The following is a 27,781-nucleotide window of genomic DNA, read 5'->3' as shown; positions in this document are numbered from 1 at the left end:
CACAGCAAAAACACGGAGAATTTAAACATTCAGAGTTTTAATGGCCCATTGTTTGAGTGCTATTGAAACTGAGCCCAGATTCAATTAAGACTGCACAAAAATCCATTTAAAGTGCTACCTTAGTTGCCTGATGGGCAAACTTGGTATCTGGGATTTTTATCTGATCAGAGAACCTCACTGTAATGGGATTTATTTCCTTATGGGATTACCCCCACACTCATTTCACTACATGTACTACATGCCTAAGCATTAAGGTAAGGCAATGTTGATTCGTAGGGCACAGCTACACCAGAGCTTAAAGTTGATTTAAAAATCAAGATTCAGGAAATTCTGAAAATGATAGTGCTGAAAAGGAGGGTATTTTCAACCCCTATACTTGATGTATAAAATGAGCATTAAGTAGTCATAATTGCTGCAATCCGTACTTAAATACATACCTGCCGCAACATTTTTGACAGGGTGGGCAACCTGTGATTCCAGCATGGCCTAGAATTCTCCAAAACTCTAACCAGTGTTGGACAACCACAGCTGGAAACAAATGTAGTCTACCCTAAAATAGGTGTTTTCCAAATAAAAACTGCCATGCACAACTCTGCTCAGCTCACATGAGTGATAATGGATCTACTGTATTTACTTTAGACCCTCAGACCTCTCCTCAGACATTAAGTGTGGCCTCTGAGCATCCTACTTTACTCATTCCCATATTGGATTATGTTTAGGTAGCTTGTCAGTTCTACCTTAAGAACTTTAAATTCCATGTTTATGTTGAATCATGTTGGGAATCTTAAAATATTGTATATTTTTCAGCTTGATGCTAGAGCTGACTGGCAAATCTTCACAGCTGCTGCATTTTGTGGAGAGATGGTTTAGAGGTAATTTTGTGTGTGTGTGTGTATACACACACACAAACATATATACATACACATACATACACACACACATACATACACACACACACACACACACACACACTTCAGTAAGTGGATTTATTGGATGTGTGGCTGTATCATGATTGGTAGATTGGTGCTGATTGGTGCTGGCTGTGTGTCCATTGTCGTTTTGTGTTGTAACAGCCTGGGTGGTGGGTGGGGCTCGTTTGTTGACTAGGGCTGGTTTCCAGATATCTGGTAGGTGGGAGGCATCGTCACGTTTATTCATGTTGTGGGGGTGTTTCTCTATTTCGATAGCTTCCATAATTATTCTCTTGTTGAAGTGTTCAGTTTTGGAGATTAATTTGGTTCTTTCAAAATCAATTTCATGTCCTGTAGCTTTAAGGTGCTGGAAAAGGGAGGAAGCTTTTTCTTTTTTTCTTACTGCGGTCTTGTGTTCTGCGATGCGTGCATTTATTCTCCTGTTCGTTTGTCCTAGGTATGTTGTAGAGCAGATTTTGCATGGTATTTCGTAGACTCCTTGGTTTTCTAGCTGGATTTTGTCTTTGGGGTTTCTTAAGATGTTGGCTATTTTTTGGTCAGTGTTGAAGGCTGTCTTGATATTGTGTTTGTGGAGAATTTTGCTGATTTTATCTGTGGTGCCTTTGATGTAAGGGAAGAGGGCGATGTCGTTGTCCTGTTCTGTATCAGATAATAATAACCGGATGATATTAACCAGATACATAATAAGACCTGCAAGGTGTCTACAAAGCCCACTCCCATCTCCATTTTAGTATTTTTAAGCTCACTCCCATATAATGAGCAGGAAAGAAAATGATTCTTCACAAATGACATTCAAATGATTTCTTTAATAAAAATACGACATCAAATTATATAGAATAACATCTGAATAGGAAAGCATGGTCTGGATTTTGTATGCACATCAAGAGGGATGTTGCAAAGATTCTGCAGCAGGATTTCATATTGTGCTTAAAAGCTGGGGTACAGCATTTCGATATTTTGCTAATGAGGACCTAAATAGACTTTTTATGAGTCACAATAAAGTTTCTTGAAACATGGACGCTGTCCTTCATGTTAGAAATGATGTTACAAATCTACAGAGGCCATAATAATAATCACAATGTTTGTTTATAAACTTTATAACAGAAAAAAAAAAGATTAACGCTTGACTTTATGGTACATTAGGATTTATTCGTGTTTTACCAATAGCAATGTTTTTTTCTTTGTTATGTTGGATTGTGTGCATGTGCTTGTTCCTAAACACTAATAAAATATGAGTTGACCAGATATATAAAAACAGAGTTGGAAAGCTCTTATAGACCATGCAATCCAACCTTCTACTGAGTTAGGAGATCCAGAGCTACAGGATCCTTAAATCTTGGGCCAGTATCTGCTTGAAAATCTCCAATAAAGGAGAAGCTACTATCTGTCTCCATAACTGATTTAATTTTGAACTGCTTTTACCACTGAGGTATTTATTTTGATTTTTAAGCAGCCTATTTTCTTAAAGAATTATCTTTGAGGATTTGTTCACTGCCTTCTTTCAATACAGCTAATCCTGCGTTTGTACTGGCATAGTAGATTATGCCAAAGTCTTTCTTGTCTTTAACTTAATACAATGCACTTAAATGAAAGCCATATGGAATATACATTACAAATTAACATCAGATTTCATTCTTCCCATCAGTTAACACTGAGGTAAACTTGAATGAGAAAACTTAACTCAGACTTGAATGTGGATAATTTATTCCAGCGGCAAATTGTCATCAAGAGTCTGCTCTCCAGAGATTTGATCCTCAGAAGCAGCAATGGCAAAAACAACAGTTTATAAGCAAATATGGATTGCTTCAAGAAAGTAAGACAATGTTGGGAAACTTGTGGTTCTCCAATCAGGATAAACAGCCATTCCCACAGACCCAGCCAACATGGCAGAGAATCAGGAATGCTGCAACAGGGGTGTCAAACTCACGTTGTCATGTCATTGTTATGTGACATATCAGGACATTTCCCCCTTCGCTAAATCGAGGGGGGCATGGCCAGCATGTGACGCATCTGGCCCGCAGGCTGTGAGTTTGACACCTCTGTCCTAGAGCCTCTGATTTATGCAAAAGCTACCTTGGAATAGACTGAATGGACACCAGAGATAGCATGGGGTCATGCCAACTAGCTATTCCTCCATTTATTTTCAGGTAACTTTTGAAAATTGTTAGACACATACACATAGTCGCTGCATCAAGATCCTATGAACAGTGATTATGTTTAATGTGCATTGGGGAGACAGACAGGAAACTGATTTGTCCCCATATTTGTTTAGTCTAATATCAATATTATATACAATATGTATCACTTAACCTTGGCTTATTGAATGCTTCATCATAGGCTGGGGGATGATGGCCTAGCACATTGTGGAAATCAAATCATTAAGACTTAGGAAACCATGATTAAGTAAATCATGCCTTAGAGTGATGTGTACATTTAACATTACTATCATTATTACTGTCAGGCCTTGGTGTTCTAGACATAACCAAGCAGCACATCAGCCACGAGGATTTTAGAGTTCAAAGAAGTTATTTGAGATTATTTGACAAGCAGCAATTAAAATTCAAGGCTGCACTGCAATTGATTAGTCTCTTGGGGTGGGGAAATCAAACTCTTTGCACAGATGTACTTATTTAAAAGCTATTGTCAGAATGGCATTTGGTTCTTATGGGACATGTCCAGCTCTGAGGAGTCAGATGTAATGGGAGAGCTATTTGTTAGAGCAAGTAATAGCTCTTTCTAATTGCACATTTCAAAGGGCAGCTCCTTCAAGGGCATTTTTATGGTCCATTGCAAACGGATATTTGTGACAGGAGACTGGGCATGTGAATAAACATTTCTTACCACTTATCTGGCAATAAGGAGAATCGACACATTTCATTGATGGTGCAAAAGTGACATGAAACTTTAGACAACATTTTGCTTTCCCGTGTGAAAGATGTTTTGTGTGTAGACCATATTTCAGTCTGGAAGCCGCTGTTTTGAAATGTTGAAACACAGCAGCAGTGTTTGTGCCTGCAAATTCACTGCCAGACTGCATGCATGATTTTCTAGGAAAGGGAAGTCGCTACCAGATAATGTATCTGGCAGGTTTATTTTCTGGCTTGAAAGATTCAGAACAACCAATTAAGATGGTAAATACGTCTTGTAAATACGTGCTTCCATTTAAAAATGGCATTAAAGAAAATATCGAACAACCATTTGGAAAGAGTGCCTGACTAGGTTATGGGATGGCAATGGCAAACAGCAAAAGTACTGTATACTGTAGATGCTCGGTTCACCCCACAGGGGTTACCAACCGCTCAAGCAAAGTGCGTCTTCTGAAAGCACCTAAATGCTGCAGAATAACTGGAACTGGAACATCCACCATCTTGTTTTCATGGATTTCCTCTGCCACCTTTTCCTAAGTCCCGTCAGGAGAAGGTTCTATTCTCTGCAAGCAATGAGATTATAACATTGTAAGAACTAATGAAACATAGCACACACAATAAATGCAGTATTTCTTTGAATGGAAATCTCCATTCTGTGAAGTAATGTGAATTCAGCATGATCAGTAACCACTGATGGCCTTATCCTACAGCACAAGGGTCTCCAAACTTGGCAACTTTAAGATTTGTGGACTTCAGCTCCCAGAATTCCCTGCTCTAGCACGTCATACTATGTCTTATTATTGCATATAGCAATAGCACTTAGAATTATATACCGCTTCATAGTGCTTTTACAACCCTCTCTAAGTGGTTGATAGAGTCAGCCTATTGCCACCAATAATTTAGGTCCTCATTTTACCCGCCTCAGAAGGATGGAAGGCTGAGTCAACCTTGAGCCCAGTGGAATTTGAACTGCCAAACTGCAACTAGCAGTCAGCTGAAATAGTCTGCAGTGCTGCCCTCTAACCACTGCGCCAACTCAGCTCTATAAGGTAGGTTCTTGGTATATGAAGTTTAGCCTTTTTGTATAATATGTCCTCATCTTCTACAAGTTGGCTTCATGAGTTGATCGAGGGTTTGACAGAAATAAAAACTTGGCTCTAGATTTTTTCCATGGCATGCAAGATTTTAGAAATCACTACCATGTCCATCCTCTTAGATATTTGTTTTCTATTATAAAAATCCCCAGCTTTACTCATAGTGTAAGTTCAAGTGTAAGGTAAAGAAGTGCTTTTTTATTATATATCTTTAATTTATATGGCCACTCATCTTGCTGTGACAACATAACCCCACATAAAACACAATTATCAAATAAGTACTACCATAGTAAATAACAGTACATAAAGACCAATGGCAATTGAGGGCAAAACCCAATCAACAATAAAATGGCAAGATTTCAAGGGCGCTAACTAGCCTCCCAACCCCCATGTCTGGAAATACATTAAATTTAAAAAAACTTTCTGAAAAACTGGGATGATCTGGGCCATTCTAATTCTGGGGAGAATATTTTTCCAAAGGGCACAGATCCTATGACAGAAAAGATTTGCTTTCTGGAACTTGCTAAATAATCAACAGTGCTCCAAGTATGCCTCTTCTGTCAAAAAATAGAATGGGTAGAAACAATCCAAGAAAGATAGTCTTACATGTTACTCCAGATTTTTTATTCTACTTACCACTTCCTACATTTTTACATCTCTAAAATATTTTTGAGGTTTAATTATGAGAAAAGTATATCACATTTTTAAGTGGGATTATATTCAAGATTGCATAATCATTTACTGAGATAGGTGGCTATAGAAATCCAACAGACAAAAATGCATTACAATATTGACAGATTTTATTTTATTTTCTTAATGGCCTCTAGGACAGAAATTGCTCTTTTCACCAAACAACTGAACAATTGTATAGTGTTTTCACTGAGCGTCACTTCATCCCATCAAGATCTCTTTCCTTATTAGTCATTGCTAACTCAAAACTTGTCAGAGTATAGACAAAAATTAGACTGCTTAGTTCCGATATGCAGGATGCTACATTTTCTTAAATTTAATTGCATTAGCCATTTTAACACAAAACAATACTCCAAACTGAAGACCTTTCTGGGTCTACTAAATGTATTTAGTATTTAAATGTCCACCCTAAGCCATCTTACATTTTTAGTAAATTAGTTTTCCAACATCTCTAAATTTGACCAGTTATAAACAAGTTCAAAGCACCAATCCAATGCTGGAATACTTGTTCTTATCATCTCTGGACATTTCATTTTACTTTAACTTTCTCTTTCTTCAACCATTCATTGATCCAAAAGAGGATCTCTCCTTTTATTTCATGATCACTAAATTTGAGGAGTCAACTGTGTCACAAAGATTTAAAGTCTAAATACTGTAATAATGTCTACAGATCACATCCATCTACACAATTACTTTCAAATCCCTTTGCTGTGCTGTGTGGATATGTCCCAAGATTTCCATGTAGGTAGCATGTGTAGAAAAATCCAACACATGCCACCATGCATAAAGTTTCCGGATCCTCATTGTCAGCAAATATTCATAGCCAAATAAACAGATATTTACCTGGAAGTAACATCATTTGGTTTTTTAGGGATTGTTACTTTGTAACAGAGAAAGAAGTTTGTACATTCCAACAGCACTGAATTGCGTCATTAAGAGTATACAAATACGCATTTCTAAGACATATATCCAATTACTATTCTAGAATTTCAATTTTGGGTGTTTGTGTATTTCCTAAGTATCTCATTTTTTTTTCTTTGGCAGGGACAGTGTAAAGTAAGTTTACATCGTTCTCATTTTGTCACTTAAAACACTTATTATATATTGTACTAAAATCTCAATAAAACAAACAAATGTATCTACACAAGGAGGTAAAAGGATTGAAGGAGCATAGTCTACGAAATCAAGTTGTACTTCTGAGGCAAACCAAACAATACTAAATTAGTGTTTTATGAAGTAGCTCCCTTATTGTTAAGATATTTCCTTTTAATATGTTTTCAGAAAGTGGTGGTAATATTAAACAGTGGAGAAAGATTGCCAGTTCTGATTCCAGGAAGGAAACCCACACCCAGTTCCTTTCTGAGTAACTCAAAATTTGCCCGTGAAACTTTCAAAACTAGCTTGGGATAGCTTACATTATGAGTAGCATACCTCAGGGAGAGATTCATCCAGGATTCTGAAGTGGACAATGACAAACAGTAGTTCTATGAGCTTCTATTTTATGTCCACTGGAAAGTAGGATGACATCTCCTAAAATAATTCCAAATATCTAGATAGTTCACATTTGTTTCAAGTTTCATTATACTCTGAAATTCTCCTAGTTTAGTTTGATTTCAAATAACAGAAATAATGGAAGTTTAACAGGGATGCTGTTAAACTATACAGATGGATATTGATAAGCTATGCTGATTTCAGTTCCTTTTAGAGCATCTTCTAAACAGGTTCAACTCATATAAATTGCAACATTTGTTTGTAATCACTTTTAACTACACAATTAATTTCATTTTGCATTTTTCTCAAACAAACAAAAACCCTGTTGGAAATTGGTAAAGATGCAGTGAAGCAATTGTATTTTGTATCCATCTTAGAACTCATAAATATCAGATGGATAGTGATATTAGTTTGTTGCTGCTAACATCTTAAAGAATTAAACTAATATTGGTATACATTCTTATTAATTATAATCCACTTTATCAGGTGTACATAAAACCTACAATGTTTAAACCACTTTCTTGCTTGTCATGAGGGAAGGCATGTTTCATATTTGCAAGTCAAGGAAAAACACTAGCCAATGAGGCTTGCCCTGTCAGGACAGTACGAAATATCTCTAGAGAACTGATTGGCTGACAGATAACTGTTAACCAATCAGAACCTATTCTGCCTTCTTGGGTCTGGGTCTAAATTCATATATCTCTTCCTGATCTTAAAAAAAGAAAAGAGAGAAAAGAAACATATTTTTTCTCTGTGTTTCTGTGCACACTATGGTGGCAAAGCTCTTTCAAACGCACAATGACTCATCAGAATTCTGTACTCTGCCTCCTTTTTCTACTTATGCCAGCAGACTCTTGTAACAGGTTTACATCAAGTTGGAAGGTGAAACAAGCTGAGGTAAAGGTTCCCCTCGCATATATGTGCTAGTTGTTCCCGACTCTAGGGGGCGGTGCTCATCTCCTTTTCAAAGCTGAAGAGCCAGCGCTGTCCGAAGATACCTCCATGGTCATATGGCTGGCATGATTAAAAGCCGAAGGCGCATGGAATGCTGTTATCTTCCCACCAAAGGTGGTTCCTATTTTTCTACATGCATTTTTTATATGCTTTTGAACGTAAAAGCTAGGACAAGTAACGGGAGCTCACTCCGTTATGGAGCACTAGGGATTCGAACCGTGGAACTGCCGACCTTTCTGATTGACAAGCTCAGTGTTTTAGCCACTGAGCCACTGCATCCCACAAAGGTATTATAAACAAGCCCCAAACAGCAAGATTTCTAATATGCATTCACTGTAAAGAAACAAAATCTTCCCATCTAATACAGGAATATAGTGAAATGGCTTACAACTGCAACCCTCCAGTTACAGTAACTGTGCGATCTGCACAGCACTCATCTCACACAAATACCTGCTTTGTTCCTTTGTTAGAAATAACCTCAACAGAGTTTAACAGGCCACAGGAGTCATACGACCATTCTCAACAAGGTTACTGTGTGATAAACAAAGTTGTTCAGCTGATCAGTTGAATCTTGAATTTTGAAGAAAAGATCCTGAAGCAGAAAGATTTAGATAAAAGGGCAGGCTGGAGTTTAGATTATCCTTGAAAGTGTTAGATCGGCAATATGAAGAAACTGAGGCGTCTGAGGTAACAGTAACCATTTATTCGAACAAGAACGTTTGGCAACAGTAACCGTAAGTAGATCGGGGAGTCTGCGATGCTTGACAGCCTTTTATACCCAGCTGTCAAACTGCTTAACCAATAGCCTCGCATATGATAGCCCGGCAGCCGGCAGGCGCGTCTGATTGGCTAAGACGCACCTGGCTGCTGCTGAGCTGTCATTCGTAAGTGTGAGGACTTATGAGGCTGCAACAGAAAGCTTTCAGGAAAGGAGACTCCAGAGCGGTTGATTGCATGACTGAATTTGTGAACGTTGTGTTCGCAACGTTCAACTTAAATATATGTTGGCTTGAATTCAGAGATTACAGGATGCTGAAGGAGGAGAGGGATCATGTTTGCAAATTCCTTTGTTCCACTGAAAAATTGCTCTGGAGGGTTGAAGGACGCTCTAGAATAGTTCAGAAAGGGATACAAAGAGCTCAAGGACAAGAGGATACATTAAAATCATCTTATTTTCCAGTGGAAGCTAGTTCCTGATCCCTCAGGGTTCTTTCTCAGGGTCACATCTTTATGCTTTCCTCCCTGTCCTTGAATTGGAAAATATATTAGCATTAATATTACTGATCCCCACACGGCATATCAACTTTGACGCCAGGCAGTGTTGCTACTCCAATACAATATAATACTAGGCAGCTTCCAGATAGTGATTGTAGATTCCATGATGTCCTTTCTTTTCCCATTCAGTGCCATCTACACTGGGAAGTCCAATCACCAACTGCTGGGCGAACATGCAACATACTGTAGGAATAGAATACAGAATACCAGAGTTGGAAGGGAGCTTAGAGGTCTTCTAGTCCAACCCACTGCTCAAGCGGGAGATCCTATGCCATTCTGGGTAAATAGCTGTCCAATCTTTTCTTAAGGACCTCCAGTGACCCACAACTTCTGGAGGCAAGCCATTCCATTGATTCATTGTTCTCATTCACAGGAAATTTCTCCTTAGTTCTATATTGGAGCTCGCCTTGATATGTTCCCATCCTTGGTTCATCTTCTGCTTCCTGGTGTTTTGGAGAATAGGTTGGCTCCAGCAGTGAAATCCTCTGAAGTCTGCTACTGAGCATGCACTTTACACGTATGTGCTAAAAAAGGAATATTTTGAAGCCTTCCGAGTCTGCAAAGGTAAGTAGAACAGTGGGAGGGGGGTAGGGGGAATCCTCTGTGCCGCACGATTTAGATTAGCTAGAAAGCAGGAAATCCAACAATTCTAGCTAATATAAATCACACATCACAGCTGATGGTCACTCAGCTGATCATTGGAAATACCAGTTCGCCTGAGCCAGGAGCATTTTTTACTACCGGTTCGGGTGAACTGGTCCGAACTGGTAGCATTTCACCCCTGGTTGGCTCCCTCCTCTCTGTGACAGCCCCTTAAATATTGGAAGACTGCTATTGTGTCATCCCTAGTCCATTTCTTTGTGAGATTAGACATACCAAGTTCCTGCAACCATTCATCACTCTTTCTAGAGTCTCTTTTTTTTGTATGTGCATTTAGTTGGCCTTATTTTTTTACTATTATTTATTGCATGCTTCTTTTAACTGGTTTATCAAACTTTTTTAGAGTGTCCCCCCCCCCGGTGGTCTCCAGCACCACAGACAAAGCAATAGCAGTAATATGGCATTAGACAGCCAAGAGCAGCAGAAACATCCTTAGGACAGCCAGGATCAGCAAGGTTGGCAATGGTTGGCAATGTACATACAAGTGGACTAATACCCAGCTTGTATGTATATTGTATATTGGATTGTGGATTAGGACTGTGCTTTTCATACACTGCCCTAATTTACAATACAATATGCAATATACACACAAGCTGGGTATTACTCAACTTGCATGCTCCTAATTCAACACAATTTAATCCTTGAAACTGTTTCAAGCATTAAATTTATCACATCTCTTTCTGTTTATTTCTGATATACAACTGATAGATTCAGAATACACTTAATGAAATGTAACAGGCTCTAACAGTTATTTATGAATCAAATCCAAACAACTTGGCTTCTGTTTTGATAAGTGAAATATTAAACACTTCTCTTAATATTTACCAGTCAAATGAAAAATATACTTACAGAATGTCTGTTCTCAGCATCTGAAAATCATGAGATATAGATTAAAAATTGCCACTCCTACAATTATCACTCTAGTAGACAAATGTACACTCAAGCACGCTAAGATTTTCCTTTAAATAGCTCATTATTTACATTTATTTCATATTTCAAGGTGAGGTTGCCACAGTCTTTGCTTAAATAATCCCAATCCTTTCATTTTTTCAGATAAAGAAAAGTAAAGACTGAGGTGCCTTGGTGCTGTTCTTGCAGACATTTCATTATCCAAACTAGGTAACATCTTCAGTAGGGTCCAATTGTTTCTGACAATAGCACAGCATTCATTTATTGGAAGAATACCAATGGGAGCTAGAACATTTTTGATAAATCCACTCTTTACATCAATTTCAGAAATCAAGAAAAAAATAGTCACAGCATTCTGATTTGATGACTACTTATATTCCTTTTCCCGAATGCCTGCATAAACCCGAGCAATTTACCCATTGAACAAAGTAGCATTTACTTTCAAATCAATATGCAGGAGGCTGGTAAAAGCAACATTTATTAGAGTAATTCAAAAATATGTCCAGTCCGTATTATCTGCAGAGAAAACAAAAAAATGAAAATGGTCCCTAAATTGGTGAATGTTTCACGGACAACCCTGAAGCAACAGTTATTCCAGCTACCTCCCTATAGCATTAATACTAATGTCCATACTTGAGAAATGCTAATTAATATAATTTGTCAAAAGAAGCATATGACAGATCCGACGCAGGAACTAGATGTGATGCTTATGATGATAGAAGTCCCCAGGGGACCAAAGAAATACACTTTAGTAATGTGGAATAATGTGGAAAGAACATTCTGAGAAAAGCAAGCAACATCCAACCAGAGAATCTGTCTTTATCTCTAAAACTAAAAACGTTAACCCATGCCAGGCAGTCCTGTTCCTTCCCACAAGGCTTACGGTATCTCCATTATTTCACAAAACTGAGTCACTGGAAATTTCCCTACTTCTCTGTGACATAATCACATAGAATGGCTGGAATTTGTTGATCAGGCCAAGAAAGACACAGGGAGTTATTTCTGAGTAGATTCATTTATTGTTCCTTACCTATGGATAGAGGATCTTGCCAGAGAGCAGCTATGTGACTATAACAAATATACTCTAGAAATCCTTGGGGAGGGCCTGTTTTAACTCTCTTCCTTCCAACCAAACTTTCCATGCATCCCTGCCTCCTTTCCCTCTGGAATGCAGGCCCTCTCTCCTGGGAATCCAGGTTACATTCCATTACACTCATCCAACTGTAGTTCACAAGATTCTTAGAAAAACAGTATTGTAACAGCTATGACAACAGTGTCTTGCCAATCTGAATGTCCCTTCCCTTACCTTGTGGGAACTAGAGAGAGCCCTCTCTGAGATGAGATGTTGTCTCAAGGTATTTTCTTGACAAGGGCTCAAACCCCTCTTATCTGACTAATGCCTTTATAATGGGCCTTTCTTTGGTCCTTCAAGGCTATTCCTGATAACCCTCTAGGCAACTCTCTCACAAAACTCATGCTCCAAATAAGTTCACTGGTAGGCCATGGAAACTCAGGGAATGGCTTTTGATTAGTCATTTTTTGTCAGCCCAATAAATCAAGGAAAATGATACTTGTGGGAAAAGAGAAAAAAATGAAATGTTATGCATGTGTCAACCCTTTGAGTAGACTAAGCGGACATCTTTCCCAAGAATTCTGTAGCTCTATTGAATTAGTTTATATTAACATCATAAAAACCTGATTGCATTTTTCATTATCTCCAGAGAATCAATGCAGAATACATCTGAGTTTCTTTCTACAGGTCGTCCTTGATTTATAACCATTCATTTAAAGGCTGTTTGAAGTTACACCGGCCCTGAAAAAAGTGGCTTAGGACTGTTTTTCATACTTATGACAGTTGCAGCATCCCCATAGTCTGTGATCATAAGTCAAGGACTACCTGTAAGGCTTTCTTCCTTTCCCTTATAACATACAATATATAGTAACCATCATCACCTAGTTTCTCCCAGATCTTCTCTGTGGCTTTCCACAGAGCCTTAAGCTTTTGAGAAAAGGTGGGATACATATAAGCCTAAAAAATAAGCAAGCAAATATTTCCACTCCCCTGCAGCATCTTCTAAAGTTAGAAATCCCCTATTTCGTATCAATCCCAGGCTCTTCTCCAATTATTTATTCAGAAAAATAGAGGTTTCTTGCACAGATATATACTTGGCAAGAAAAGCCAGACAGAGGACATGGCTCAACCTTTTGTTCAGCCTTCTTCAATTTGATGAGTTTGACTTCACCTTCCATAACCCCCAGCCAGCATGGTCTTCACTAACAAGGCAAACATAAGATATGAAAAGCAGTTGTGATTGTTGTAAAGAAGATAAACTCTAGAACAATAATCCCCTTCAACCAGTTAAGATCAAAGAGTTATTTGACACAACATATCTGAAATAAATTACCCAAGGCTTTTGTAATGTGCTAACTATTGTCTTGCCAGGAAGGAGGAAATTATAAATTTTGTATGTTTCCAGAGCTCCAAACGAAAGGTTGTTCGTTCATTTTATGGGAGGGGGAAAATTGGGAGGGGGGAATCAACGGATATCCCATATTTTACTCACCCTATATCAGTCTGGTGGCCAGTGGTATTTTATGACAAAGTCTAACCTAATTGTTTCTCTGCTGCATAACCTATGTTAATACTAAAACAGCTAAATCATTTCATCTCCCAATGTGGCTTTAGATCACTTTAAATCAGCTTTCCTCAATCTAGTACTCCCCAGATGTGATGGGGCTGCATTTCCTGTTATTACCGTATCCCATTAGCTGGTTATCTTCATTACTACTGCATTAGATCCTTAGAATCTAATGCTGATCCTCCATTCAGTGTTCATGAAAAATGTGAACATTGCCTGCTTACAACTATTTCTTTAATGACCATTTGAAATTATAGCAGCGCTGAAAAAAGTGACTTGTATGGCCACTTTTCACACTTACGACCATTACAGCATAAGATGAACTGCTTCAGATATTAGTTCTGTCATGATTCTAGAGATGCTTATATCTTCTCTGCCAGTCTGTCTTGATTGTGTGTACAGGTAGTCCTCGATTTACAACAGTTCATTTAGTCACCTTTTGAATTTACAAGAGCACTGAAAAAAGTGACTTCTTATGACTGTTTTTCACACTTATGACCATTGCAGCATCCTCATGGTCACGTGATTGAAATTTGGATGCTTGGCAACTGGCATGTATTTATGACGGTTGCAGTATCCTGGGGTCATGGGATAACTTTTTGTGATATTATGAGAAGCAAAGTCAATGGGGAAGTCAGATTCACTTAACAACTCTGTTACTAACTTAACAAACTGCAGTGATTACTTAACAAATGTGATAAGAAAGATTGTAAAATGGGGAAAATTTCCTTAACAGCTGTCTTGCTTAGCATCAGAAATTTTGGACTCCATTGTGATCTAAGTTGAAACCTACCTGTATTATGTTTCCAAATATTTATTTCATAAGGAAATAATGTAGGAGTTCGAAAGAAAGGAATATAATTTAGACTTGCACTTTTAACAAAGGTACTGCAGAATAGCCAACTGTTTGGCAAATTCATTCCAGATTTAAAGATTGGATCAGCATATAAGCACTATATATTAATTCTATGATGCTATGCCCCTACTCTTTCAGATCTGGACAAAATATCCAATCCTAGTATTTTTAGCACTAGCAATAGCACTTAGAGTTATATACTGCTTTACAGTGCTTTACAACCCTCTCTAAGTGGTTTACAGAGTCAGCATATTGCTCCCAACAGTCCTCGTTTTACCAACCTTGGAAGGATGGAAGGCTGAGTCAACCTTGAGCCTGTGAGAAATGAACTGCTGAACTGCAGGTAGCAGTCAGCAGAAGTAGCTTTCAGTACTGCACTCTAACCACTGTGCCACCTCGGCTCATTTTAAAATGATGTTTAGCACTTTCATGAGATTCCAGACAAGGCTGGTATTTGCTAGGAAGGATCTCGACTCATATAAGAGCATCCTTTGAAGGTCTGGAATTTGGAAGCAGGAAATTGGGCACGACAAGTTTCTAGAGCTGTGCAAAATGCAACAAGGTTTCCTCACGCCTGGTGCTGCTGAGAATGTTTTTCCACAGAATGTTGTGGGTGGGAGAACGTTAAGTTGAGCTCTTCCTGTCTCGACGCAAAACCTGCCGCCTAAAAACTGAGTCATTTTTCCAGTGCATAGCACAAATGAGAAGTTTGTTGATCAGAACAACTTGGGGCGGGCTAGTGTTATAGTAATTTTTTTAAAAAGATAATTAACTTAATATCGCTGGACCAAAATATACTTTACCAGTTCATGAAGCACATTTTTAAAGTGGCAGGCATGGCTTTACACGTAGATAATTGGTTGTGTGAGATAGCCAAAATGGAGGAGAAAGAGATCAATAGGAAACAAAACATAAGCCGAGTAAATATTTAATTTTGTGAAAATATTATAGGCAATAACCAAGGTTGTGTTGGTTATGGCAGAAATGTTCCAGCATAGGAGACATAATGAATTATGCTATCAGAAACAGGTATATAATTGTTTCCTTCAATCTGATGCTGCTGAGACCATGCCCAGAGTAGTGTGTGTGATTCTGGGCACATTTCCAAAAGGATATTGACAAGTTGGAGAGGTTTCAGAGGACAGTAATATGGATGATAGAAATTGTTGAGGACAAGCCTTAGGCAGACAGAAAGACCTTGGGATGAGCAGTGTGACTTAGGAGATATAGTAGCCATATACATGGCATTGAATTATTTTCCATGGCCAATGTAACTAGGACCAAAAATAAAAGTTATGCGGTGCAACAAACTAAATTTTATTTAAATATTGGGAGAAACTTTCTGGATAAGATCTGCACAACAGTGGAACAGTCCACTTATAAACGGTTTTTCACCCCTAGAGGCATTTAAGAAGTTAGTGCATAGCCACCTCTCAAGGAGGGCTTCATCGCGTTTCCTGAACATTGAACATTGCAGATCCTTGTGACCATTTCCAAGCCTACAATTCTAGGGAAAAGAATCATAGTTGAAACCATGGGTTTCGTTCTGATTTTTTCCCTTGAAATTCTTATCAATTGGTGTCATTGCTTTGCTGATTTATTTTTCTCCTCTTGGCTTCTAGGTACAGTCACTCAATTACCATATCAACACCCAGGAGGTTTTCTGGCTATTAAATAGCAAGGCATAAACAGTATAATCCTCATTCTAGATGTGTATATTTAAAAAGAAGTGGGAAACACCTAAGCAGTGCTTTTCTTCATTATATTATGAAGAGCCCAACAAGTTTATAAAATAATGAGTACCCTGATTTTTCAAATACAGGGATATGTCCAAGGTAGTATGCAGCTTTAAAGCATAACCATCAACTAAATAGAATAGAACAGGAAATATAATAAGTGTCTTCAAACAGCAAGTCAAGAGAGAATGAAAACTAGATCTTACTTGGATAATGCCTAATAGAACAAACTAACATTCACAATCAATGACATCCTTCCATGATAACAAATGTTCAAATACAAATGGACAATATCCAAGGCACAACAAAAGAGTGCATACACAACAATCACACTGTAGAGAGAAAGAAAAGTTCCATAAATAGAGTGACGTGCACAACAGAGGAAATTTGGTGAGTCCTATTATCTGAGCTATAGATGTCAAATGATGGGCAAAACAAGAATGGAAATTAATGTAGTGGAAGCTTAATTAAAACAAATATTCCTCAATGAATCCCCGTGCATTTTACAATCCTCCTTTCCATTACATTAAAAATTAAAATTCAATGGCAACATTTGGGGAATGCATTCTGACACCATGTTTGTGCCTGAGAAAAGAATGTAAAGAAAGCTATTGGATAGAGAGATAGATAAAAATATTTTATAATAATAATATTGTAACGGCATGACATTTTCTCTGGTCATGGTGTTCTTATAGAAACCAAGTCTCTTCTCACTTAGCTCCATAATGTTAGTGTCACTGTAGTGTTGAGAGTTTGATGCAGTAGATGCAGTATTGAACTAGTACTGGGAGACCCTGGTTCAAATCCAATGTGAGCCATGGAAATTCATTGTGGGCACTTCAGATGAATCACTATCTCTCAGATCTAATGAGCCCACATTGTGGTGGCTGTAGATTCTGAAGGAGAGCTACACCTACAATTGATCACCTGACTTCTTGGCGGAAAGGTACAATTCTCTTCTAAAGGCACAATGGAAATTAGCAAATAACACATTTTCCATTTATGAGTGAAATAGAATGCTTCCAGATGTCACTGTTGACATTAGCATTGGCCATGCTGCTTGAGAACTGGGGATTCTCTGGGAATTGTTAGTTCAGAAGTTTTGTTAGTCGAGAAACCCACACTCCCCCCCCCTTATTATTTTTACAAATAACTCAAGGCAGTGAACATCCCTGGAGAGAGTGACTGGTCCAAAATCACACATTCAGCTTTCATGCCTAAGGTGGGACTAGAACTCACAGTTTCCAGATGATTGGCCCAGAGTAACCCATCCAGCTTTCATGCTTAAGGAAGGACTAGAATTCGCAGTCTCTATTTTTTTAGACTCTCAGAAACTAGTGGAGCTTTTAAATGGAGTTCATAGGCCAAGATATTTCCCCACCTCTTTATTTTGTTGATTCTCCTGTATGGGCGGAATGTGTGTTTTTATATAAATACCATTATGAACTATCTCCGTAATTAAAGTCATCATAGTTATATTTCAATAAGTAACATAATAAACTTCCAAACTGCTTTTAATGTTGTGTGATGTCCTGCTTATCTATTTGAAACACTTTTCCTGTGTATCCCACAGGAAAAACAGATGTAATTAGAACAATACAGTCTTACTATGTTTCCAAAAATAACTGAAGTTGCAGCCAGATATGTGCAAGAGAGAAGGGGGAATATAAAATGAAGGGGTGGTTCTCCCCAATCAAATGCAGATCACATTTTTAATCAAATGACATCAATTAAACAAATTTTCTTCCTCACAACAAATGAAATACTGACTTTAAAAGATTTGCAGCTAGACCTGCCCTTCACAAATTCATTTAGGATGATGAAGTAGTGAATTTTGTTCTAGTATAAATTTTCCCAAAAGAGAATTGTTGCATAAAATATAGCAACCTATACCTCACCCTAGGAGGTGATGGTGCAAAAAGGAAATATAGAATTTTATCAGGCTCCTGTCAGGAGGCAGGAAGAGAAAGCAAAATCTTCTTACTAGTAATTCTTTAAAGTTAAACCAAGCAAAGCTGAGGCAAATCAAATTTTGCATTCTAAGGAATGTCTGTTGAGATTCCCAATCAACCAAGTCATGGTTCTCCCAAAAGTGCTTTTTCCAAAAGGCAACTGGACTTTTTTGGTTTCAACAAGAAAGCCTGGTTGCCTTTTGGACAAAGCACCTTTGGGGCATGGAAACATTATAGGCACTCCTCATTAAATGACTAGGCATTTTACAACAATTCAAAGTTACAATGCCCACAAAAGAGGTGCTTTATGTCCTTTGGAGCACCTTGCCTGTTATAAATCATCATGCACCCCCCCCCTTCAGTCACATGCTCCCATGTTGGGTAGGTCAACTTAATTCTGGGCTCAATTCTGGTGATAAATTGAGGACTGATTGTACTGACATTACCTTCCAGCTGATACCACTCCACCTCCAAGTTAGGCTGTTCTGACTTAGGCTTCCCCAAAACAGAAGCAGACTCCTTGTCCTGACAAAAAACCCTTTTTATTAAGTTACTGTGAATGCCTCTCATTCACATCCAGCAAATCTTTCAAGGGTGAATATACAGTCACAGACCTTATCTGGCTTGGAGAGCTGACAGGCCGATATCTTCAAAACTTGGCAAGAAGCCTATGAGAATCACAAACCAATTAAGCGAACTAATTGTCTCCTGCAAACTCCACTCCCCTTTCGCTCCTCTTTTATTCCCTATGGGAGGGGCCATTTATCGTTCACCTGTGGCCTTAAACCCAAGTCAGCCCTTGCTCCTTAGCTGTTTATATGTTTATAGATTGAAAAGGCCTTTACTTTCACAGTACACCAAATACCTGCTCTCTGATCTATTCCCCCTTTCTTCCACCAACGTTGGTAGCCCATAAGAGTTACAAATACCTCTCCTAGGAGCTAGGAAGGCAATATCTTCCCTGGAATATTATTCTAAGACCCTTAGGACTGGAGCATAAATACAAATATAGAAAACAGCCAGTCAGAGAGAAATCCACTTATTCCTTAAAAGCTTCTATATTTTCATTTCTATATTTGAGGAGGTTTTTTTTAGTATATGTATTTTTTTCCAAATCAGTTTTTCCAAAATTATAAAAGATAGTTCAGTAAAACATAACATCCCCAAAAGTTTAAACTTAAATCTGGTTAAAAAGCTTTCGCATAAACAAAGAAAAGAAACCACTCCAAATAAAATATTATTGATTATAAGATTAACATATAGAGATTACCACTCCATATTTGGGAAGATAAAAAGTTGTACATTTGCCAAAGATGTATAAATTGACATGCACTGTGCAAATTAATGAAAGGTTGCCATTCATCTCTAGATAAAAATAAGCTGTGTACCTGAACAATATTAATCATGAGAAAACAATTAAAGTAGCCAAGAAATCAACCCAGATTTCTCATTTGAGGCACAAAGAGCCAAGGTGGCGCAGTGGTTAAATGCAGCACTGCAGGCTACTGCTAGATCAGCAGGTCAGCGGTTCAAATCTCACCGGCTCAGGGTTGACTCAGCCTTCCATCCTTCCGAGGTGGGTAAAATGAGGGCCCAGATTGTTGGGGGCAATATGCTGACTCTCTGTAAACCGCTTAGAGAGGCCTGAAAGGCCTATGAAGCGGTATATAAGTCTACTGCTATTAAATGACCAGGCTCAAATTATCTTACTTTGGACAATATGTGAACACCTAGCTCTCTGAAAAAGGATCTAATGCTGGGAAAGGTGGAAGGAAAGAGAAGACGACAACCAGCAGAAAGGATAGACAGATTCATTTACAGTGGTGATGGATGCGCTGCTGGAAGATTTGAAGGACCAATCTGTCCCTAATTGTCATGGAGAAAATCTATCTGTGCGGTTGTTAAGAGCTGACACCTATCTATTGCATATAATCAGTTGGGTGGCCCAGCCTTTACAAGACTCTGAAGAAACAAGATTCATGGCACTCTGGAGAAGAATGGGACAAGTCCCTGCGGCCAATTCTCCACTGCCAACTCTCCACAACCAGCTCACCACAGGACAATTTACCATCATTTAAAAAGGGAAGAAAAATAAGGAATAGAGAGCAATGATGAGGCATTTCATTTGGATGATAAGCAAGGAAAGTTTTAAAACCACAATTTATGATGACTTCAAGCTTAAATGACTGCGTACAAGGAACTTCAGAGTATTCAGATCAAAATAATTATAACAGGAATAACACCAGATATGTTTTAAAGGATGAACTGAGATGTATTGTCAGCATGATGTTGATGAATAGTTTAATAACTGCCTGCACAGTAATCCCTGACTTTATAGCTACTCAGAAGTAAATCCTATTAATAGGATTTACTCTCAGAAAAATTATAAGCCTTGATTGCTCTCCTATAATCTTATGCAGATACGTATTCAGAACTTAAATTCCACAGAATTTCATGAGACTTATTTCCAAGAATATTCATTATGTCTGGTATGAGTTTCCAATATATGAATTCATTGTTTTTGTTTTCTTCTTTCTTTCTTTTTTTTAAAAAAGTACCAGGCAGAGATACTTAACCTTTGTATCTAATATTTTTCCATTTGTTTACTTACCATTAATAGTTTTTCTGATTTCAGTATAAACTGTCTCATTATTCATTACAGGAGCTGGAAAATAAAATCAGTGTAGAATCAGTGTAGAAACTATTTTTAAATGGGTCAAAATAAACTATCAAGGTGGCTGGGAAGATAACCAATGTGGCTGCTTCCAATATAGCTGAGGGAGGCCATATTTCTCTATTTTGTTTAGTCCCTAACCAGTGGGTAAGGCACTGAACCATGGTTTAATCTACAGAGGTCACTTCTGCATCAGTGACTTCCTTGGCTTCTAGCATCTTCATGGCATCACTCAGCTCTTGATGAAGTAATATACAGCCAGTTCTCATTGCTGTTATTTTTGCAGAAGAATGATTGGATGACTCCAGAAAATGCTATAAACCACTTGTGTGGAAATGATCTGTCAGTTATCTCTTGCAAATGTGAACAGAATTTATTTCTATACCTTCCTATTTTTTTTTCTGTCCTCCTGAAAGATTGTTATGAATGTGTCTAATAAACAACATCCTTAATTCAGGTAATTAATTCTCTGGCAAATTATTCTTCTGATCAAAATACAACATAGGTGACCAGATGGCTCCTTCTGTATCTTCCTCCCCATTACAAATCTTTCATAAAATGATAGGCTAATGATTTTTATCACTCATTCGTCATTTATTTTTTATGAGAGGATCCTACCGTCAGCTTTCAATAATATTATATACAAAGATACATTTTTAATAACAACCAAGATGCTGTTATTAAGTGTCTGCACCAAACTGATTGCACGTAGGAGTTTTAAAAAATTGGAACCTTATGCAAACCTGGAAGTGAGACATTCAGTCTTGTTTTGTAGAAGAAAGGAAATGTGCTGGCATGACAGCTTGGGAGGGTTTTTTAACCTTTTAAGGATTTCTGTTTAAAATATCAAATGAGATCATCCCTGCTTATGAGGCCCTAAAAGCTCTGTTAAGGTGTGGCCCGCTTTCTAAGTTCATATACAAGCACTCACAAAACTAACATGAACTAATCACAATTTTACCTAGGTTGCTCATATCTAAGACTCTGGATTCAAGACATTACCAGATTGTGTCTTTAAATCTGCTGGGAGAAATGCCAAGACATTTCGTTGACTAATTGTGGTGGGACTCCAAACTGGCCAAATAAATTGGTCCTTAGCACCCTTATGCTACTCCCCCCTTGCCAGGGAGGGAAAGGAGTATGTTCCTGCTCACACCAATCCATTTATTTGTCTACTGGGGGTTATCACACAAGCCTTTTAGAGGCTCCATTAATTGAACGTATGGCAGGAAGGAAATACTCCAAGAAAAGCTTCAGGAGGACAGGAGATATAGGCCCTGAAGGATAGTTTTGCATGAACTGGGGATACGTATTGCTCTCTAAGCTAGCCAACAGGGAAAAATAATTCCATAGGCAGACATCTTACCATAGATGAGCAGAACTCAAGCCCTAGAAGACAGATATAGTGACGTTATCCTCAGACCTACTAGGCAGCCCTGAGGGTGGAATGTAGGACCTTTAAGGGGCACCAGGTTGGGGAGATATATTTAAGCCTCAGTTGCCCACATCCATCTTCTGGTGTGGTAACTTTTATACAGCTAGTTTTCTGAAGTCAACTTAATACGGATTTATTTCCATCAAGAGAAAAATTCTGAAGTTGTTTCTCATGCTGGCGCCCCATATCTGATTTCTTTTCCCTCCTCCCTTCCAAAACCCTTCTGCTCTGGAGAAAAGGGAAGTTTTCAGACCCAATTGCAAGGCAGCCGTTGGAAGGAAAGAGCAGGAAATGAGAAGGGTCCACTTGTTCAGTGTATGCTTTAATCTGCTGTTCAGAAGGCTAAAGGCAGAACTGAACGGAATAGCTTTGATAGCTTTTTCAGGCTAATGATTCAGTGCAGGTGGCCCATCTTGTCACAATGAACAGGATAAAAGGCTGGTTTGTTAATTAATAAACAAGCTAGAAGGAAGAGAGCTGCTGGCTCTTGAAGCAGGGCCTGTATTTCTTCCTGTTTATCCAGGCCTAAATGTGACTGCTTCTGAAAAAAAAAAGATTTCGGGAACTACCCATCAATCTCACAGTTGTTCTGGATACACTGTGTCCCAAGATGTCCTCCTTACCTCGGTGAGGGTCAGGCACCGATACTTGTACTTCTGTATATTCCACTTCAGGAGCCTCAAGGTCAGATCCTGCCACAAGCAGAGTAAGAAAACATTTGTTGCTGTTGCGCTCCAAAACAACTGAGAAGTTGCATATGGCCTTTGGTTCAAGTTGATCTTATTTCCACTGACTTTATAAAAACAATGCAGGCATTTCTCTAAATGACTACATATGTGTGTTTTCCTTCAGCAAACACCTTACGGCTTGGTATGATGTATAAACCAGCAGATTAAGACATGGTGTTTTCATGCAACACATTAAGCCAGTGATGTCTAATCTTTTTGTCAAGGCGTGCCAAAAGCAGGGGGAGCAGGGGGGAGCGCATGCGTGTGTCCACAACCATAATGCTATGCCCTCTCCCCGTGCATGCACAACCACCCCCCACATATGTGCGCAGGCCTCATTGAAGCCTCTGGAGGGAGAAAAACGGTCCAACTGGAAAACCGGAAGTTCGGGAACAGACTTACGGATTGCCCGTAAAATCAGCTTGCCAGCATGCACATGCACGCTGGAACTGACAGGTTAACGCCTTGCATGCCGTCAGAAATGGCCCCTGGCACATGTGCCATAGGTTTGCCATCAAGGCATTAAGCCAAGGTTTGATGAAAGAAAGAAAAAACATACCACCACACTTTGTGTGTTCACTTTTGTATAATTTCTGTTTGGAGAAGTATAACTAACCAACTAACCAACACATCAAAAATATTAATACAGTGATAATAAAGTAAAAACTTACCTACCCTATAGTGATTAATTGGGGGGGGAATCTAAATGCTTATTTTGTATTTATATCATACATTTCTTATTCTTTATCTTTTTTATCCTTTATTTCTTAGTTTCAATCCTGTAAACCTTTCGTTTTTCCCTTGATTAATTGCCTGCCTGATTATAGACTTTATTGACTATATTATAATTATTATAGAATTAATTGATGGGCTCATTATAGGTGGTGTTAACAGAAGAATAGAATCAAGAACATGCGAAGTATTACAGCACTTTATAAAACTATAGTAAGGCCACACATGGAATACTGCATCCAGTTTTGGTCACCACGATATGAAAAAGATGTTGACTCTCTAGTAGAAAGAGTGCAGAAAAGAGCAACAAAGATGGTTAGGAGCAGGGATGGGTTGCTCCCGGCATTACTGCTGGTTCGGTACACATAATTTTTTTTCCTTGCCTCCGGAGTCTGCGGAGGGCAAAAATCCCCCCCTGTGCGGTGTGTGTTGTGTGTGCATGGGGGGGGGGGATTGTGCACACATGCGCAGGTGGGCAAGGTGCATTGCATTATGGGTGTGGGCCGCTTGCACACACACTTTCGGTACATGGGGACAGAAACGTTCGCCATTACTGCCATAGGTGGATACAAGTTGAGAAAGGCACTAAGCTAAAAAGTTAACATTTTATGTGGAAACCCAAACAACGATATTACCTCTATTATCCTCTTTTGCACTGATGTGATTTTTTTCGCCATCTTCATTATAACCTAAATGACAAATTACCCATTTCAGATTCTGATCACTGTCATTCCTTATTTTCAGCTATAACTATACCGGTATCAACTACGGGTAGTCTCTAAGGAATTACCCCTGGAAAAAATGCATCCATCAGAAATTCCCCATCATTGTCCCATGTTTGGTTACATTAACACAACTATTAACACTGGGCCAAGAGGGGTTAATGATCTTGGACCTAGACTGGGCCATCATTGTTGTTGTCATCTTGGCAATGTTGTCATTATGTTGTCATTAAAAAGAAATGATTTTTCCACATGATCTGCTAATTACAGATTGGAAAGGATCTGCCAAGTGAATTAAGAGGAGAGGCACCAACAACATTTTCAACATTGAACACCAAGAGGGAGGCTTCATCTGTTCCAGTTGTGTTTACCAGCTTCTTTGAGCACAAGCTGTATTATCTGATCAATCTAAAGTGGACCAAGCCCCGGGGTGAGAGCCACCAGTGGTGGCTGCTGTGGGCATGTCCCCTTTCTGGTCCTTAGCCACTGATTTTCAGGGTCGCAGGAGTGTTGCAGTTCTCTGTGCCAAAATGCTATTGCTCTCACTTCTCTCTCAACCCATGGCTAGCATGAGATGAAATGGAAGCAAATTATTTGGTAAAACCATGGGCAGTGCTACTTCCAGAAAAAAGTGGGGGAGAAAAGCAGCTTTGATGCCAGTTCTCTTGAGTCTGTTTCTCTTTTCCCACTTCGCTTGCCTCTGGATGATCACTCAGAGGACAGGTAGCCTAACCACAGAGGTCCTGTGGGTCTTCTCCTACCAGAAGCTGGCATGAAAGGAGATGTTCTCTGGTGCAGACCAAATCCCTATTCTACTTTGTTGCCAGGGCAGATTAAGTTAGAAAGGCCAATGTCCACAATGGATGGCAGCATTTCATAGCTTCTGTGAGGACGTGCCCAAATCTATAATGGGCATTAAGAAAGCAAATAATCTTACCATAATAGAATTCTTCTTCATTGTTGTGTCCTGTTGTCAGTTTCCCATCCACTGAATTGGTTGCTCTTTTGGATCTAAAATGAAAAAGAACAAGAGAAATAAAGAGGCACTTGCATTACAAATTACACATAGGATTACTCAAAGTCACTGAAATATAGTTGTGTATTCCTCTGATGCCATAGAGCAGCTGTCCTCAACCTTTCTAACTCCATGGATCAGCAGCAGAGACATCAGTAGCAGTGGAAGCTTCACACGCATGCCCACCGTTTCCGCAGCCCAGTTCCCAATAGGTTGCGGACCAGTACTGGTTCACAGCCTGGGAGTTGGGGATCCCTGCCATATAGGCAATCTTTCTGTACTGGTGAATCTATTCAGGAATATTACAATCGTGTTATAGGCTCTTCCACGAAATGGCTGACACGCCCACTCACAAAATACCCATTTAGCAGAAGGCAACTATTGAGGTTTCTTCCTGATACTTTTCTAGCCCTCTATTATATTCATCACCTCTTCACCTTTTCCCTGGGGAGGAATACCTATACAATTAATTGGGAAAATGTCTGACTCTGTTTTTTCTTCTTTACTAAATATTCTTAATTCAATATTTCTAAAACTCCCAATGGACCATTTCCATAGTAGAAACTTTCCTAATGCTCGCAAAACATTCGTATAATTTAACTAACCAATTCAATTATTTGTTGCGTCCATTTGGGCAGATCAATGAGGGCATTCCTACAGAACAGTGTTAGGAATTTATTTATTGCTACCTGTAAGATATACATACAGAAAGCAATTATGTTTGGAAAAGTTAGCGGTAAAAGGAAACCAGGCCACCAAAGAACACAATTGCTGGACACTATCAAAGCTGACACCAGCCAGAGCACAGGAAAACTCAAAGAAGTAGTGCAAACTGTGGAGAGACTGGCCCATAGAATTGCCAAAAATCTGATATGACTGAATGGATGACATCATCATCATCATCATCATCATCATCATTGATATACATATATCATCAATAATAATTTGAATTCCAACTTACACAGCCAACTCCGTAGAAATGGTTTTTGCTTGATAAGGGGAAAAAACAATAAATTACTATGTTGCAGTACATAAACAGAAAGGCAGTTGTATAAACAAATGAATGGAGGAAAAGTACTTATCATACTGTTATTCTAACACTGCACAAAGAATTCTGGAAGCAGATGGATCTTAGTTTAAACCCATGTTAGTTTTCTCTTATTTCTTAAGGAATAATTCATCATCGTAGCTATCAAAAATAACAATAGAATTTGTAAAGTGGGGCCATGTAAAATGGCAAATGGGGCAGTTATTAAAAAACTTACAAGAAAACATTTGTAAAAATATGCTAGACTAGAGGATCAAAACAGAAGAATTCTCTATAACCAATAGGGAACCAATTATCAGAAATTAGTTTTACAAATAACACACATATCCTTTCCACTGACAATCAAAAATCCCCTTAATCACATAGTTTTAAATAGGAGATTTCTACAAAAGTGCACTATTTAAGAATTTCATGCCCTACCTAAGCAGATATTTTCAATTACTATTTGCTACCAGATACAAATTTTAATCAATCAATGGAATTATCAGAACACTATTTTGGGTATCTTCAAATATACTGGGTTTTGTTTTTCTTTTAAAGATATAAATCTGTAACTTGCATAAATGAAGTTTGTTTCAAATTACACAACTCACCCAGATTTCTAAAATAATTGGGTTTGCACAGTGATAGTTCATTAAATATGCTATCCTTGGTTAATTTGTCATGGTGTATTTAATTAATTAATTTAATTTTCCGGGGTCACATGGAACTGAATATTCACTATATGGGGATAACAGGCTTTGCAGCGTTCTTTGATTAAAGAAAGGACAATATCTACATTCACAGGTGACTGGAAACCCCTTATGAACTTTTTTCAAAAAATGAAAAAAAGATGTGACTTTAGAGAGAGAGAAAGGTTAAAACAAAATTGCACATACTTGCTGTGAAGAATATTGGAAGCCATTTATTTATATCTGCCTTTATATCTTTCTCCTTTTTCTTACTTTTGTCTACTTATTGCCTTTCTTTTTAGCCTTTGCTTTCCTCCCACTTCTTCACTTTCCTGCTTTCCTTTTTCTTTTCTACCATAGTTTGTATTAGTTCTTATTATTGCTGTAAACATTTTCAATAAAAATATTAAAACATGGGCTGGGTTTACAAAACATAAAAACATGGTGGCTAATTGTTTGTTTTTAGGATTGTGAATGAATATTAAATGTTCTAAGCCATGTTCAACTATAATTTGTAGAACACCTCATACTGAGCAATTTCAGATATAATCTTAAATGAGTTAATCCAAGACCAAGACAACTATATTTAGGATTAGTGTTAGCTTGGCATGCAAAATCCATGATTAATGCCTAGAAAATTGAGTGCATTTCGTAAACTTAAATGCTCTTCTCCATTTCAATTTGCAAATGAATTCTTCCAT

General features: G+C 38.3%; 1 protein-coding gene across 1 annotated transcript in view; it reads right to left on the bottom strand.

Annotated features, from left to right (window-relative positions):
- Positions 1-1,718: 1,718 nt before the first annotated feature.
- Positions 1,719-27,781, bottom strand: part of PECAM1 (platelet and endothelial cell adhesion molecule 1) — a 68,543-nt gene continuing 42,480 nt past the window's right edge. Inside the window, exons 10-16 of the mRNA XM_087710255.1 lie at positions 26,323-26,350; positions 25,284-25,357; positions 24,260-24,313; positions 22,788-22,856; positions 20,667-20,720; positions 10,813-10,832; positions 1,719-4,362 (exon numbers count right to left, since the gene is read on the bottom strand). Of these exons, the coding sequence (XP_087566381.1) occupies positions 4,333-4,362; positions 10,813-10,832; positions 20,667-20,720; positions 22,788-22,856; positions 24,260-24,313; positions 25,284-25,357; positions 26,323-26,350 (329 nt within the window). The 3' untranslated portion in view covers positions 1,719-4,332. The remainder of the gene's footprint in view (positions 4,363-10,812; positions 10,833-20,666; positions 20,721-22,787; positions 22,857-24,259; positions 24,314-25,283; positions 25,358-26,322; positions 26,351-27,781) is intronic.

Source organism: Thamnophis sirtalis, unplaced genomic scaffold (genome assembly GCF_051295495.1).
Source record: "Thamnophis sirtalis isolate CommonGarterSnake01/CBP01778 unplaced genomic scaffold, rThaSir2_p1.2 scaffold_3, whole genome shotgun sequence".
NCBI classification, from domain to species: domain Eukaryota; kingdom Metazoa; phylum Chordata; class Lepidosauria; order Squamata; family Natricidae; genus Thamnophis; species Thamnophis sirtalis.
Note: the sequence above shows the minus strand (reverse complement) of the source record. Positions and strands in the feature narration are given on the sequence as shown.